General features: G+C 36.1%; 1 protein-coding gene across 1 annotated transcript in view; it reads left to right on the top strand.

Annotated features, from left to right (window-relative positions):
* The window catches only part of LOC150102604 (tectonin beta-propeller repeat-containing protein 2), a 364,776-nt gene extending 353,303 nt beyond the window's left edge, over nt 1-11,473 (top strand). Inside the window, exons 15-16 of the mRNA XM_090398660.1 lie at nt 6,057-6,324; nt 11,266-11,473. Coding sequence (XP_090254786.1) covers nt 6,057-6,324; nt 11,266-11,414 — 417 coding nt within the window. The 3' untranslated portion in view covers nt 11,415-11,473. The remainder of the gene's footprint in view (nt 1-6,056; nt 6,325-11,265) is intronic.
* The last annotated feature ends 4,248 nt before the right edge of the window (nt 11,474-15,721 follow it).

Here is a 15,721-nt window from a genome sequence, read left to right as displayed (position 1 = left end):
AAGCATTATCAGAAAAACTGATAGATTTCTCTGGGAATTATTCTCTACAGAATAATCCTAATCTAAACAAATTTAAATATGAAAAAAAAAAAAACTTCCAAATATCTGGGAGACTATCATCTTGCTCCATTTCAATTAACCAGAAAAACTGGCTATATTTGTCTGTATGAAATATTGGATTACGATATTTATTTTTTAACCTCTTATATTGTTAATAAGTCATCAAAAGTCTTTTATCAAATATGTATGATAAAGTCATATACTTCATATACCTGGCTCATGCTCAAGCTCATGCTCACAGTCGCAGAGAATACTATGTTATCAATGCACTTCTGTAACCTCACCATCATCTTAAGCACAATTCCAGATATACAGATCAGCCTATAATTTCTACCCTTAGTCTTATCACAACCTTTATCAAATGGAACAATTTTACTTTATTTTCATTCCTTTGGGACTTGTGCTGTTTCAAAACTCTTCTTAAATAGGTAAGCTAAGGCTAACTCCCTGGAACATTCTTTTAAGACACACATGGTGATGTGTCATCAAGTTCTATTGCCTTATTGGCATGAAGTTCACTTAACTGCTCATATACCTCTGGCTTGCTCACCAGTAAAAAGCCATCTTCTCCCATTTCTTCTACATGTGAGCTTCTCGGATAATGATCAATATTCTCTGTAGCAGTTATCTACCATTTTCATCAATTAAATCATCCTGCCATAATCATTCTTCTTTCTACTTGCTACACACACGCACATATAAATCTCCTTTAAATTTTACTTGGCTTAATTTGCTAATTTCAGCTCATACTACCCTTTTGTTGCCTTATCAGCTGAGTCACTTTCCTGGCTCCTGGCCTACTCTTTATGCAATTTACTATTACTATTATTCATTTTGTGCTGCTTCTGCAGTGCCTTCTTCCTCCAAATTTCTTGCTTAATTCCTTCATTCATTCATTTGACACCTTATTTAGTCTTTTTACCTTTGGAATACATTCACATATTCATGCTATTAAATAACCCTTTGTCATTGCCCAAGCAACATTTATTTCCTTTCTTCTTAACTCCTTATTTCATGCTATAGCTCCAAGCTGTTTCCTAAGCTTTTCATAATCACTAGCCTTGTAGTGCCATATATACCTTTTTCTCACAGCAGTCTTCATATGGCTAGCTACCACCCAGGTGATCATTTCATGATTACTCTCACCAACTAGGGGGGGGGGAAACGTGACACCCTACTCACAACCACATTACCTGATAGAATGATCAGATCTAAGACTATTGATCCTTGTTTGCCATCCTTTATATATTGCGTAAGATAGTTGTCTCTGAGAAATCAAAAACTTCATTTTCCTTATTCCCAATTGCTATTTCTTCATTCCATTCTCTATTACCATAATTAAAATCATCTGTAATAATAATCACAGTTCCTTGTTCACTAACCCAAGTTTCTTGTACATTCATCACCACCTTTCATATTGCCTTGCCTATAGCAACATCCAACTTCCTGTCAACCTCCACCTCATGCCATACTGTCTCAAAAATTGCATCTCCACCTTATGTGGACATAATTCCCCTGCTATCATCAGCAACACTTCCCCCCTTACTGTTCCTTCTATCCTCATGACAAACATCATATCTTCCATTTCTATTCCTGTCAAGATATTATCCTGATCTAACCAAATTTTGCTTGTGTCAACAATTTTTGGATGAACAATTTCTGATATTCTTAGCATTCCTAAATAAATACAAAAGTTTACTTTTAGGTCTATATTCAGTTTTATCCATGCCACCTATTGATTCTGATTTTCCCATACTTGCCCATGCCCAAATGTCTTTATCCTCATTTACCCTATATCTCCTCAGATTATGACTATCCCCTTCACATCCTAGGCCATCCTATCCCCATGCTGATCACCCCCATATACACGTTCACTACTATTTCCAACATCCAGTCTGCTTATGCCATGTTTCCCTGTCCATCTGAACCCCCCCCCCCCATTCTTGCATTTCTGTTCTCTTATTGTCATCTCTCAAAATACTATTATTTCCATTAACACGAACTTCAGTTTTATCCATTCCATTCTCCTGATCCTTCACTTCACCTCTTACTTTCTCTGATCTCTTGTCTGCATCACTCATTGCATTTTATTCTTGCAAGAGTCTCTCCAGTTGACTCACACCAAATACATTCAGATGCAATCTGTCATGTTTGTACAAATCCATCATTATTCTCTAAAATACGTGCTGTGCATCTATGAACTGCTCTCCCCTTCTCCTACATCAGCTCTACCAGCTTACCATTCATGATTCTCACTCTCCATCTCAACTTGTCATTGTGTCATTCCTTGACACGATTTCCTGCCACACTTATCTTTTTACTCCTCTCATTCACCTGCTGATATCAATCCTTACCTTCTCCATATTGTCCAGCCAAATCATTTGTTCCTACAATCGCCACTTTTGCTCATTTACTTCTCATATCAGTTATCTTGCTCATTCTCCCTTCTGGAAAACTGACCTTGTGAACACTCATTAACCACCACACTTCTAATAATGGAATATCCATATATCACTATTCTTGAAGCATTCATCACCTCTTTTTCACGACTTTCCTTCATTCTAACCCTTTTTCACTCTTTCATTCCTGTCCACCAGACATCTAATATGATAGTGAATTTTCCTCATTTCATTCTCTAAACAACTCATTCATCAAATTTTGCATTCCAGTAATTTGACTCTGCCATTCTGCAGTTTGTCACCCTCTCTTTCTGCCAATTCCTTTCTTTTGCTTCTATGCTTGCACTCACTTCTGTTTCCTCATTCCTAATTTCTTTCACTTCCATAATCTCACTTTCATTTCTTCAATTGTATGTTCTTTTTCTTTCACTCACTTTCATTCCATGAGTCATGTCTTTTGCTCTTGCATTTATGCTTGCATTCATTCCTCCAGTTTGTTATGTATTCAATGATAACTTTAGTCTAACAAAATATCACACTTTCTTCGAACCCACACCTTCACTTGTCTCATGTTCAATCTCTCTACAAACACATCCTCGACATTTCATGCATGCATGCATGTTACACTCACAAAAGTCATTCTCAAAAATCTATGCAATCATTACATTTGATCTTTGAACTGTGCTGCATGGCATGCAAATGTTATTCTTATCACCATTTTGTTTTTTTCAAGGCAAGTTTCAAAATTCAGTTAAAGAATGTCAGTAACAAATCTACAACTCTCCACAACCAGGTAGTTATGCTAAGCTATCAAAAATAAATAAGACTCTATTAAAATACAATCAGTATTGTCAATTACTACCCAAAATAGCACTTGTCTTTTCCAAAGCTCTTTCCCCAACAGCAAAGTACATTGCAGCCTTCTAGCAGGGGCAATTTTGTATTGGATCACAATGAATAAAGAACATACACAAATAAACTGACATAACAAACAACCAAAAACTCAATTAAACATGACATAACAAACAACCAAAAACTCAATTAAACATGACATAACAAACAACCAAAAACTCAATTAAACATGACATATCAATCCCAACTATTACAAAATGAAATTTAACTAAAATCAACCAAGACTCAACCAAATATGGAAGTCAATCAAAACTCAACTAAATATGGAAATCAACCAAACATGACATACAGTCCAACTATCATAAAATGAAATTTAACTGAAGTCACCAAAACTCAACCAAACATGACATATCAATACCAACTATCACAAAATGAAATTTAACTGAAATCCACAAAATATTGCCACATACAAACAAAAATATTGTAAAACAAAACAATGCATTGAATTTGTCTGCAAAGATAGAAAAATCAAAACTCTATGTATGGTGGACTTATGAAGTTAAATAGGTAGTCATGAAAAATAAGAAAGCATATAGAAAGTAATCACCTGTTTTGTGGCTAGTCATATGCAGACTTTTGTGAGGAAAGGATATGTGGAATTATAAGGCTGGTGATTTTGACAAGCTTAGGAGACAGCTTGGAGCTATAACATGGAATGAGGAGTTGAACAGTAAGGAAATAAATGCTGCATGGGAACTGATAAAAAAAAAATGTAACAGTATCAAGGTGTGAATGTATTCCGAAGGCCAAAAGGCTGAATAAGGTAGGTGTAAAATGGATGAATGTAGAGCTTAAGCATGAAATCTGGACAAAGAAAGTATATTTGGAGAAAGTACAAGATGAATAATGGTAATAATCAGTTGCATGAAGAACAAGCCAGGAGAGTGACTCAGTGAGTAAGGAAAACAAAAGTAGAGTATGAGCAGAAATTGGCAAATCAGGCAAAGAAAAACCGTAGAGAGTTTTTTAGATGTGTGGCAAGTAGAAGGAAGAATTACCATGGTAAGATGAAGTTCAGGGATGAAAGTGGTAGAATGGTAACTGCCGTAGAAGATGTTGCTGAGGTATTCAGTGATCAATTTATAAGGGTATTTCATCCTGGTCAGGGTGGAATCATGAGGAACTTAAGTGTAGAGGACATAGGAGGGGATGACTTAATTGTGAGCAAAAAGGAGGTATTTGAGGAAATATATAAACATGATGTCAATAAGGCGATAGGATTTAATGACATATCACCATTCATCTTAAGGGAATTGGCATGCCTGTTTAATAAGTCTTACAACAGCACAGGTTCTAAGGAAGTGGAAGGAGGTTAAAATTGTTCCACTGCATAAAGGTGGTGATAAGGCAGTTACGAGACCAGCCTATAATTTGGAGCATCAAATTATAGGCTGGTCTGTGTATTTGTAGTTGTGGTGAAGGTCTTGGAGAGATTGGTGAGAAGTAGGATACAGAAATGGGTTGATAACAGCAGTATTCTCTGAGAAAGGGTTTGTTAAGGGGAGATCATCATGGCCTTACTTATGTACTATAACAAGGTGACAAATACCTTGGAGGGGAGATGCATATACAGTGGTGTACTTGGATTTTGCAAAAGCCTTTGATAACCTGCCACATGATGACAGGCTTTTAAATAAATTGAAACAGGTGGGATTGGATAACAGACTTCTGTGTTGGATCAGTGACTAGCTGTCGGATAGGTATCAGAAAGTTGTATATGGGGGTACAGTATCCCGAAAGAGAAAGGTCACCAGCAGTGTGCCACAGTGGTCAGTTTTGGCAGCATTGTTGTTCAATTTGTATGTTAATGATATTGGGTTGGGTTTAACTAGTGATATCCAGCTGTTTGTAGATGATGCAAAACTAGGGAGAGTAATGCACAGTCAAGCAGGTGTTAATGCATTACAAGAGGACTTGAATAGATTGCATGAATGGGCAGGTAAGTGGAACTGTCAGTTCAATGTTGCCAAGTGTAAGGTTTTGACAGTTGGTAAGCACTGATGGGATGCAAAGTATACACTTGGTGGGGAAACTTTAACAGAAGTAGAGGAGATGAGAGATGTAGGAATAATAGTGGACAGGAACCTGAAATTCAGGACCACATTGCATGAGTTGTGAAGATATCATATCGGATAATGGCAGTGATGTGGAGGACCCTGACATGCAGAAATAGAGAGGTTATGATTCCATTGTATAAGGCCTTGATCATGCCTGATGTGGATTATTGTGCATAGATTTAGTTGTCGGGTTTTCATGGGGACGGGGATATGTTGGAAAGGGTCCAGAGAAGATTCAAAGGAAGTTAGTGGTCTGGAATGTGGAGTACGAGGACAGATTGAGAGAATATAAGTTACAGAGCCTCGTGAATAGAGATTTTTCATAGAATGGGAGAGGGGAGTAGAACAAGAGGCCATTGCTAGAAACTGTATAAGGAGGTGTGAGCAGAGGAGTGAGAAGCAGATTTTTTGCATGGAGGGTGGTTGGTGAGTGGAATGCATTGCCTGAGTGTGTTGTGGATGTAGACAAATTGAATCAGTTTAAGACGCGGTTGGATGAGCATTGTATGCAATAGTGTGTTCCTCCCACGATGAACCTCTGATTAGATGGAGATCAAATGTTAATAATAATAATAGCATTATTCATGTTTTATGTGTTATTTATGTTTGATTTTTATTTGTATTGCAGGTTTATGTTGGCCAAAAACACAACATGGTATGGGCTATAGATAATAAGAAGAATGTTTATGTAAGAGAAGGTATTGCTCCAGAATTTCCTTTGGGATTCAGATGGATTCCTGTACCAGGAATTCATGCAAAAGAATTATGCATTAGTGACAGTGCAGTCTGGGCTGTTAAGCCTTCAGGAAAAATATACCGAAGATTTGGGATCACAGAGACTAGTTACATGGGAGATTACTGGAAACAAATACCTGGTGCTGTATCATACCTTTCAGGTAAGAGCACATAAATTTTTCAATATATAATTTTTTTTGAAATTTTCTTTAGAATCTTCTGGGTTGTATATATTGGCACATTGGTTTCTGTTGTTGGCAGAAAAATACTAAAAATATCCTGTTTTATATTATCCTTTTATATTATTCCTAACATGTCATCTCAAGGGTGCATAGAATACTGTAATACATTAGTACTACATAATTTATGTTATTATTACTGATTTCCTATCCACATTTTTTTTTCCTTTTCATCAAAAATTAGGCATTTAACTGTTTTGGCTTTACTTATCTTCCCATGTCTCTCTTTCCCTTTGGTTCCTGTTTATCCACTTCATCTATATGACTGTCTTTTAGATATGTTATTATTTAATCCAAATAATTAAACTGTGTCACCTGTTCTGTTATTTATCTTCTATCTTAAATAGCATGGATTTTGTTTTCTTTTGGGAAATCTTTAAATAGTGTTGTTAACTTATTTTTTTAAACTAAATTGATCTTCAAAGTTTATCTTTATTGTCTTGTAATATAATCTGATCATCTGCATACAGTGTTGTATTTAGTTGAATGGATACCTTATTTATTATTGTTTTGGATACCTTATTTTGATATTGTTTTCCATACTTTTTTAATTTGATAAGTGTATATATATATATATATTTTTTTTTTTTAAAATAGAGATTTAATGACTTTAAACTGAGATAAAATATTAAGTTTTAATGAGAACAATACAACTAGTTTCAGCTTTTTATAGCCTTTATCAGGTATCCACTAAAGGTAGAAAATAATAATAAAAATTGAAGTTTCTTAAAAAAAAAAAAAAAAAAAAAATGGAGAATCACAGGTAAAAAAAAGCAATACATAATTACATATAAAAAACTGTGTATTTTTCAAGTGTTCTATCCATCGTGCCATTGTTTGTTGTGTGTGTGTGCTTGTAAGCTCTCATGAACGGCAGTATTGAACAACTGCAGCATAGCCATCAGGGATGTTGTAACTCAAATTGTTGTTTACATGTTCAGGATTAAGGAGGATTTCCCTGGATTCCACAATTTTCCTTTCAAACTCATCACTGCAGCGATAAATGTTTTCGGATCTATCCCAGCAAACTGAGTGACTTTGGAGATCATCATGAGGATTGTTTGAGAAAAGAACATGACTGGATAATGCAGTTGCATGTGATCTTTTATAGGAGATGTCTCTCTTATGTTCCTCTATATGTAGTTCAATAGATTTATTAGTCTGTCCAAAATAAGGAATACTACAATCGCACCATAATTTATATACACCTGTATATTTTAGGTTGTGATGAATAGGCTTCGGATGGCTTATAAGAGAACGGATTTTAGGAAGAGTAGTGAAAAACATCCTGATGTTGTATTTTTTAAGGACTTTAGCCAGTTTATTGGAGACTGAACTAATGTATGGGATGGAGAGGCTACCTTTAAAAATAGTAGTTTCTGTAGTGCACTGCCTAGGAGGATCCAGAAGAAATTTCTTAATCGTTTTTTCAGAATATCCATTTTGTTTAAAAATAAGAGAAAGGCGATTAATTTCTTTTTGGAGTTCATCTGTTTCATTTAAAAGAGAGCGTGCTGTGTGTCCTAAGGTAGAAATAGTTCCGAGCTTTTGTAGTGGAAAATGATGAGATTGACAGTGCAGATATCTATTAGTATGAGAGGGTTTTCTGTACATAGAGATTTTAAATCTATCAGAGCATTGTGTAAGAATTACATCCAGGAATGGAAGGCAGTTATTTCGTTCTAGTTTGGTAGTGAATTTTATATTAGGATGTTGGTTGTTAAGATGATGAAGAAAATCCATGAGAGATGTGTGCCCATGACGCCATATGATAAAAATGTCATCAACATAACGTAATTACAGTTTCAGTTTAAATGAGAAGGATGATATGGCTTTTGTTTCAAAATCTTCTAGGAAAATGTTTGCTAGAACCGGGGATAAAGGGTTGCCCATTGCTAGGCCTTGGTTCTGTTTGTAAATGGAGTCACGATATCTGAAGTAGCCAGATTGAATACAATGCTTTAATAAAGCAAACATCTTTTTAGACAATTTGTTCTTTAATAATGTTAGTACCTTCTCAGTAGGGACATTAGTAAATAATGAGATAATGTCAAAACTTGCTATAATATCATTCTCATTGATGGAAATATCTTTCATATGAGAAACAAAAGAATGTTCTGCTCCAGGTTTTAAAGCTGCAAAAGATAGACTTCCGCTTTTGTTGGGTGCAAATGTCTCCATAACTTTGAAGCTTAAACCAATGTTGGTGTACCATTCACAGACACCACGTGCCTTCAAGAGTCTAAAAGCCATGCTGCCATTCTATTAGAAATGGAACAAGAAAGCTTGGGTTACACAAGATGTTTTTATAGATTGGTACACAAATTATTTTTGTCCTACAGTGCTTCACTTCTGTAAAAAAAATTATTTGCCAGCCAAGACATTGCTTCTCTTGGATAATGTTCCTGGACATCCTCAAAACCTTACTGAAGTAAGAACACCATTGGATGTCGAGGTTGTTTACATGCCCCAAACACAACATCGCTTTTGCAACCGATGGATCAGGGGATTATATCAATCTTCAAAGCCTATTACCTCCGTATAACATTTATGGAAATGGTAAGAGTCTTGGACACTTCAGGAAAAACTATTGAAGACTATTGGCAGTCATTCGATATTTTGAAGGGCATTAACAACATTGAGGCAACTTGGAACGACCTGTCAGCAAAGTGTTTAAAAGGAGCTTGGCGAAAACTTCTTCCAGCATTTATGCATGACTTCGAGAATTAGAGCAAGAGGAGAATGTTATTGAAGATGTTATCAAGCTTGTGCGAGAGGTGGGATTGTACGATATTACAGCTGAAGATGTGACAGAAATTGTAGAGAGCCATCATAAACCGCTTTCCAATGAAGACTTAAAAGAATTAGCTGAACAATTAAGTTAACATCCAAAGGAGGAGAAAGAAAACGAAGAAGGTCCTCTGAGAGATATGAAAACGGCTGATTTACAGCATATCCTTGCAAGCATAGAGATATTGACTGATGAACTCTGCGAAATGGACCACGATTGGGAACAGAGTGCGAACATAAAAAGGAGTGTAGTCTCTTCTATTCGACCTTACACTGAACTCCTTAAAGAAAGAAAAAGAAAATCTATGCAGTTAACATTGGATACTTTTTTTAAAAAAATGCCAGTGATCTGAAACCAGGAACTTCAACATAGAAATATGTAATATCTTTTTGAAGTTTCATATTTTTTGTATATAATTTTGTTTTTGTTATTAATAATTTTATTTAAAAAAGAATATATATGTATTATCAATGCTTTAAATATAACAATGTTACACATACTTCTTGTGCATATTTTTTGACTGCACAGAACATGACTTCATACCTCCTATTAAAATTGGGTTCGTTTTACGCTGATTCAGTTTACACCTGTTTTTTTTTTCAGGAATGGAACTGCAGCATAAACTGAGGGCTGCCTGTATTTTAATAATATTAAATGAATAGAAATATTTTTCTCTTACATATCTAGAAGCAACTCTTTGTCCCCTCAAATCATGGAGCCTATGCTGAATCATCATTAACATGTTATGTAAATGTCTCATTGAATGCATCCAAACTGCTCCAGGCCTCCTTAGATCTCTGAAAGATCTAAGGAGGTGCTCCTTCCATCTACAAAAATCCAGGTATTTTTAGAATTCCATGTTCTTGTGGTCTACTTACATGGGTCAGACAAACAGAAGTTTGAAATCACAAAACAGAAACATCTGAATAATGTGTCATACAGAAGGGAAGAAAGATCTGGATTTGCATATCATTCATCTACCACAAATTGCACCACTGGCTGAAGTACCGTGACCATTCCCTACCAAGAGAGGAAAATTTTTTTGCATCGAATTGGAGAAATACACTGCTGTCATTCACTTACATGACTTTCTCAACAGTAGTCATGGGTTCATCTTAAATGGTTACTCATCAAATCTCTCCATATAATTGAATGTAACTTTTCCACCAGTCATCTCCAAACAATCCTAAAAGACAGATGACATATACCATGCATCATGTATTGTTTTGACAACACTTATCTGATAGTTTATTGAATTCTGATTTTTAATTTATAATCCTTTCTTTATTTGGTTGCCTGAAGAACCAAATATTTATGTAGGAATGTTTCCACAAGATCAAGTGATGGTGATATGGACAAGGAAATCAAGTTGTCAACACAAAAGTGGTAAAGATATATTTGGGGAGAAGATTACTACTGGAAATGAGAAGGGCATTAAATAGAGGTAAGGCGATTGCTATTTCTTTGATAATAAAGCCTTTATTTGAAGGCCATAATGAAGACCATTGGAGCAATATACTGCTTATATATGGCCAGTGACTGCTATGCTACTACATTCTGTGTCTTAATATTTTGACCACTGAGTGTAGATTATGAGAACACACTGAGACAATGTTACAGAGCTCATTAAACAGTAGAAGAAAAGGAACACACATGCACATAATAGAAGCATAAGTAAATTAGAATATCTTATTAAAGAGAAATACTACTTGATAGGAAAGAAGTGCAAAATTCTTGAAAGACAGAAGTATAGTGACAACAGTAGCAAAGTGCATTTTGTTTTTCTCATAACAGTTGATAATCTCTTCAGTGCATTTGCCAGGAGGTAATGAGTGCATTGTCACTAAATTTTAGGAAGGCAAGATGATGCCTTCCTAAAATTTAGTACAGTGGTCTGTCAGTTCTGACCTTCAAATAACCAAACCTTCACTGAACTGGCCCTCTTGAATAAATTAAATGGTAAATTCATTCATTTTTTGAAATAATTAGCTTGATGGTAATAAATGTATAAGTTTCTTTCTATTTTTTTTGTTGTTGTTGAAGAATCTTTTTTTTTTTTTTTATCGCTTTAGTTACAATGGATGATGAATTATGGGCATTGTTTGAAGATCGACTCTATTGCCACTCATCTCATATTCTGTCATTCAAAAGTGGCGAAACAGATGTTACACTGAAAGATGAAAGTTCTGTTAATGAAGAAAATGATTTTGAATTTGTATGACTCTCTGAGCTATATAATTAGATTTCCTGTAAAAATAAAAAGTAAAAGCAAAACCCATAGATTATATAAGAAGCTTGTTAACAAAAATTTTAAGAGAGACCCCAAAGTATGACTATTTTCTTTGATATTTACATAAATTTAACTTTAGCTTAAACCTTATTTTACAATAATAAGAATATTTTTGATTTATTTTCTTTAATAATTTAGATTTTCTGTGATTTATAAAAGAATCCATGACTAAAAAAAACAACATAACTGAACTGAAAATATATAATTGCTATAGTGTCAGATAAACTATTATAGTAACAGCAAAATCACAGTATGATTAAAGGGAACAGGAAAACCAGTAAACTATTGATTAATTCAGATTAATTTAAAGAAAGAATCCAGTTGCATTTAAGCAGCATTAATCAGCATTCATTTTAGGCAATTTTTTTTTTGTTTTTTCTTTTATGCAAAACTGTGAGAGAGAGAGAGAGAGAAAAGCATCATAATTTTTCTTGCAGAAAGCAGCTTTTATAGTGTTACATGTAGTAACATCACAATCCACTTCAACTACTCAAAATCTTCAAACACAATTCGTGTACTCCTTCCAAGTCCTTTCTGTTTACAGTTTTACAAACACATTCATTTGCAAAATATCCTGTTGATATCTAGCAAGTGGTAAGGCATTAACAGAGTTATACCAAGTCTTGTATTAACAATACTGAACAACGCAAGTTATTTCTCATGGGATAAAAATATTTTAAAAAACTTATTGTTTGCCAGGATGAATGATATGTGTTTCTATAAGGAAGAATGCCAGCTACACATTGTAATTACATATAAAATTCAAAAAACAATTTGCTAATTATTATTATTATTACGAATGCTCTTTCAGAGAGCTCAAGAACTCAGTGAAAAAATGTATTTTCATTGAAATGCCCCTCATATATCTTCTTTAACAACTTTAACAAGCTGTAAAATCTCACTTATGCCAAATCCTTTACTAACTTGTACATTTCTGTCATATCTCTTATCCTCTGTTTATTTCTCTGACTTTGAATATCACATTCCCTCAACCTATCTTCATATGCATTATTTAGGAGTTATCAAAGAATTAAAGAAATCTCCATACATTTGGCTCCTTTTCATTAATCTAATACTCTCCCTGCAAAACACACAACCTTACACTTGGCAATGCTGAAGTGATATTCATTATCATCAGCTAATATAATCAATCTGTTCAAGTCACCCTGCAGGAATTCTGTATCAGCTATTTCTCACTCTTCCTAATTTAGCGAATAACTGAATATCATTCTATAGACTAGTATTTTCCAGACTTTGCATAGGTGGGGACCTCCAAACTTCTACATACCTGATATTTTTATACCTGTTATTGGTTTAGGCAATGGGCCTAGACTAAGTGAATATTTTCTGTGTGTAAATAAACTGCTTGGAAAGAAATCAATGGACACCCCCATGGGGAATATGTCCAGATAAAATGGTTGCTGCAAAAGGAACTGATGGAGTTTGAAAGAGGTGTTATGATAGGATGCCATGTTGCAAGCCTATCTGTTTGGCAATTTGTTGACAAATTGGGCCATCCCAGGTCAATAATCAGTGATACCATACTGAGATGGAAGCACAGGGAGTCAACTGCAAGTGTTACCCACAGTGGATGACACCCACCACACTCACTGAACATGACCATAGAGTGCAATAAAGGACAAGTGCTATGGCAGGGAGGTCACTGAATCAGTCGATATAGTGGAATTACTGAGCGAGCACTTTGCAAGAGTATATCATCCAGGTGGTGACATTGAAGGAATGAAGGAACCATTAGTTTATATGGGAATTGTGGTGAATGAAGTGGAGGTGAATAGTCCATTACAGAACCATAATGTGAATACATCTGTGGGATTGGATGGCATACTAGCACGGGTCTTATGTGAAGCAGCTAAAGAATTGTCAGTGCCCTTGACCATATTGTTTAATCTGAGTCTCAGGTCTGGTTTAGTCCTGAAGGGGTGGAAAGAGGGGAAAATAGTTCCACTGCATAAAGGAGGATCCACGACTACTGTTGCAAATTACCGACCGATCAGCATATCAGGAGTTGTTGTCAAGGTCTTGGAGAAAGTAGTCAAGGGAAAAATACAGGAATGAGTTGATGAAAATGAGGTACTGTATGGGGGACAGCATGATTTTGTGAAGGGTAGATCATGCCGCAGTAACTTGCTCAGGTTTTATAACACAGTGACTGCTGAACTGGATAAGCTTAAAGGGTTTACAGTGATACTGCTGGACCTGTCTAAGGCCTTTGACAGGATACCACATGGAATTCTAATCCATAAACTGCAACATAAGGGAATGGATATAGGGTTGGTGAGATGGATAGGAGGGTGGTTGATGGAGAGATACCAGATAGTAGATTACTCAGGAGTAGAGTCCAAAAGACGGCCTTTGTTCATTTATGATATAGGGAAGGAACTGAGAGGAATGGTTCATTTGTTCGCTGATGATGCAAAGTTGGGTAGGGCAATAGTGAATGCAGAAGATGTGAAAATTTTGCAGGATAATTTGGATAGATTAGAGGTCTGGGCTAAAGAAAATAGATGTCAATTTAATGTGGCCAAATGTAAGGTTATGCATTTTGGGGTGAAAAGATTAGCAGCAGTATATCACATTGGTGGAACTGTACTCCAGGAGATTGATGAGGCCAGGGACTTGGGAGTGTTGGTGGATAGGGAGTTGAAGTTTAAGGGGGACATTGCAAAAGTGTCTAAATCAGCTCATCAAATCATTTGGATGCTGAAGAATACTTTGACAAGCAGAGATAAGCAAGTTGTTCCTCTGTATTGAGCCTTGATGAGACCCCATCTCGACTACCGTGCCCAAATCTGGTCACCTAGGTTTCTTCTTGATGGGGAAAGAGGTTGAGAGGATCCAGAGGCGAGTGACCAAGATGATAGCAGGTCTATGGAATGAACTTTATGAAAACAGGTTGAAGATTTGTGGATTGCAGAAATTGGGTTGATAGGCGGAAAAGGAGAGATATGATTGAGACATTCAAATTGCTGAAGGGTTTCTATAGGATTAATTCAGAGAATATTTTTGAGAACAGAACTGGTGGTGGGAGGACTAGGGGACATCGATGGAAGCTGGGCAAGAGTGTGGTTAGTATGGGTGTTAGAGCTAGGTTTTTTACTTTTAGAGTAGTGAATGAGTGGAATAAGATGCTAGTTTAATCTGAGACCCGAGACTCCGATTAAACTTTGTTGTGGGTGCTATGACAGTGAATGAGTTCAAGGCAAAGTATGATAGATACTGTGTGAATGTCGAATAGTTGTGATGGACATGATGTTTAGGACCTCCCTCGATGAGTCTAAGGACTCCTTGGAGTCGCCCATAATAATGATGATAATAATAATGTGTAAAAACCTCCATTCGTTGGCCAACATGCTGAATGCAGAGTTCCTGGCTGGAACTCTGGAATACAAATCTGCAGAAAAACATTCAGAACCAATGCTCACAGCATAGGTTTATTGCATATTGTGATCCTTGGTAGGATCACAATATGCAAGCCACACATTACCTGAACCAATGTGCAGCATCATCTTCAGTGGTGCATAGAGCATATGCAGTGGGATGTGGAAAGTTGTGTTATGGAGTGATAAATCATGCTACATTCTCTACCAAGCAGATGGACGTGTGTCGGATGCCCAGTGAACATCTCTTATCAGAGTGCATGGTGGCCAGCAAAGGGTTGGTCGATTGGTAGAGCCTCTGCTACTAATGGCTCAGTTAAGTAAGTTTGAGCGTGGTTAGTATTTGGAAGGGGTCCAATCATTCGATGCTGTTGGCACACTCTCCCTCGATGAGTCTTTGGACTCCCTGGAGGTATCAAATAATAATAATAATAAAAATAATAATAACCCCAACCATGGAATTCAGAGGTGATGGTGTGGTCCTGTTTTTTTCTGGTTTGACCTTGGACCTCTGTTTGTGGTGCCATGAACATTTAACTGCAAGAGGTATCTGAACATTCTGAACAATTAATGCTTCCTACTTTGTGACATTCTACAGAACTGACCATTGTCTCTTTCAACAAGACGATGCACCATGTAATAATGCTGCTGTAACTGTGTCGTTTGTGGACATGAATGTCACGACACTTGACATTCAGATCAGGGATTCATTCAGATTCAGATTCAGATCAGGGCTCTCTAGAGGCCACAGAGCCGTGATCTCAATCTTATTGAACAAATGGATTGACTGGAGTGTCATGTGAGATCAAGGGACGTCCACCCCCCATAACAGTCTAGGAA

The sequence above is a fragment of the Typopeltis vanoorti genome, chromosome 10, assembly GCF_054136105.1.
Source record: "Typopeltis vanoorti isolate ZY-2024b chromosome 10, IOZ_Tvanoo_1.0, whole genome shotgun sequence".
NCBI classification, from domain to species: domain Eukaryota; kingdom Metazoa; phylum Arthropoda; class Arachnida; order Uropygi; family Thelyphonidae; genus Typopeltis; species Typopeltis vanoorti.
This window is presented reverse-complemented; position numbering and strand designations above follow the sequence as displayed.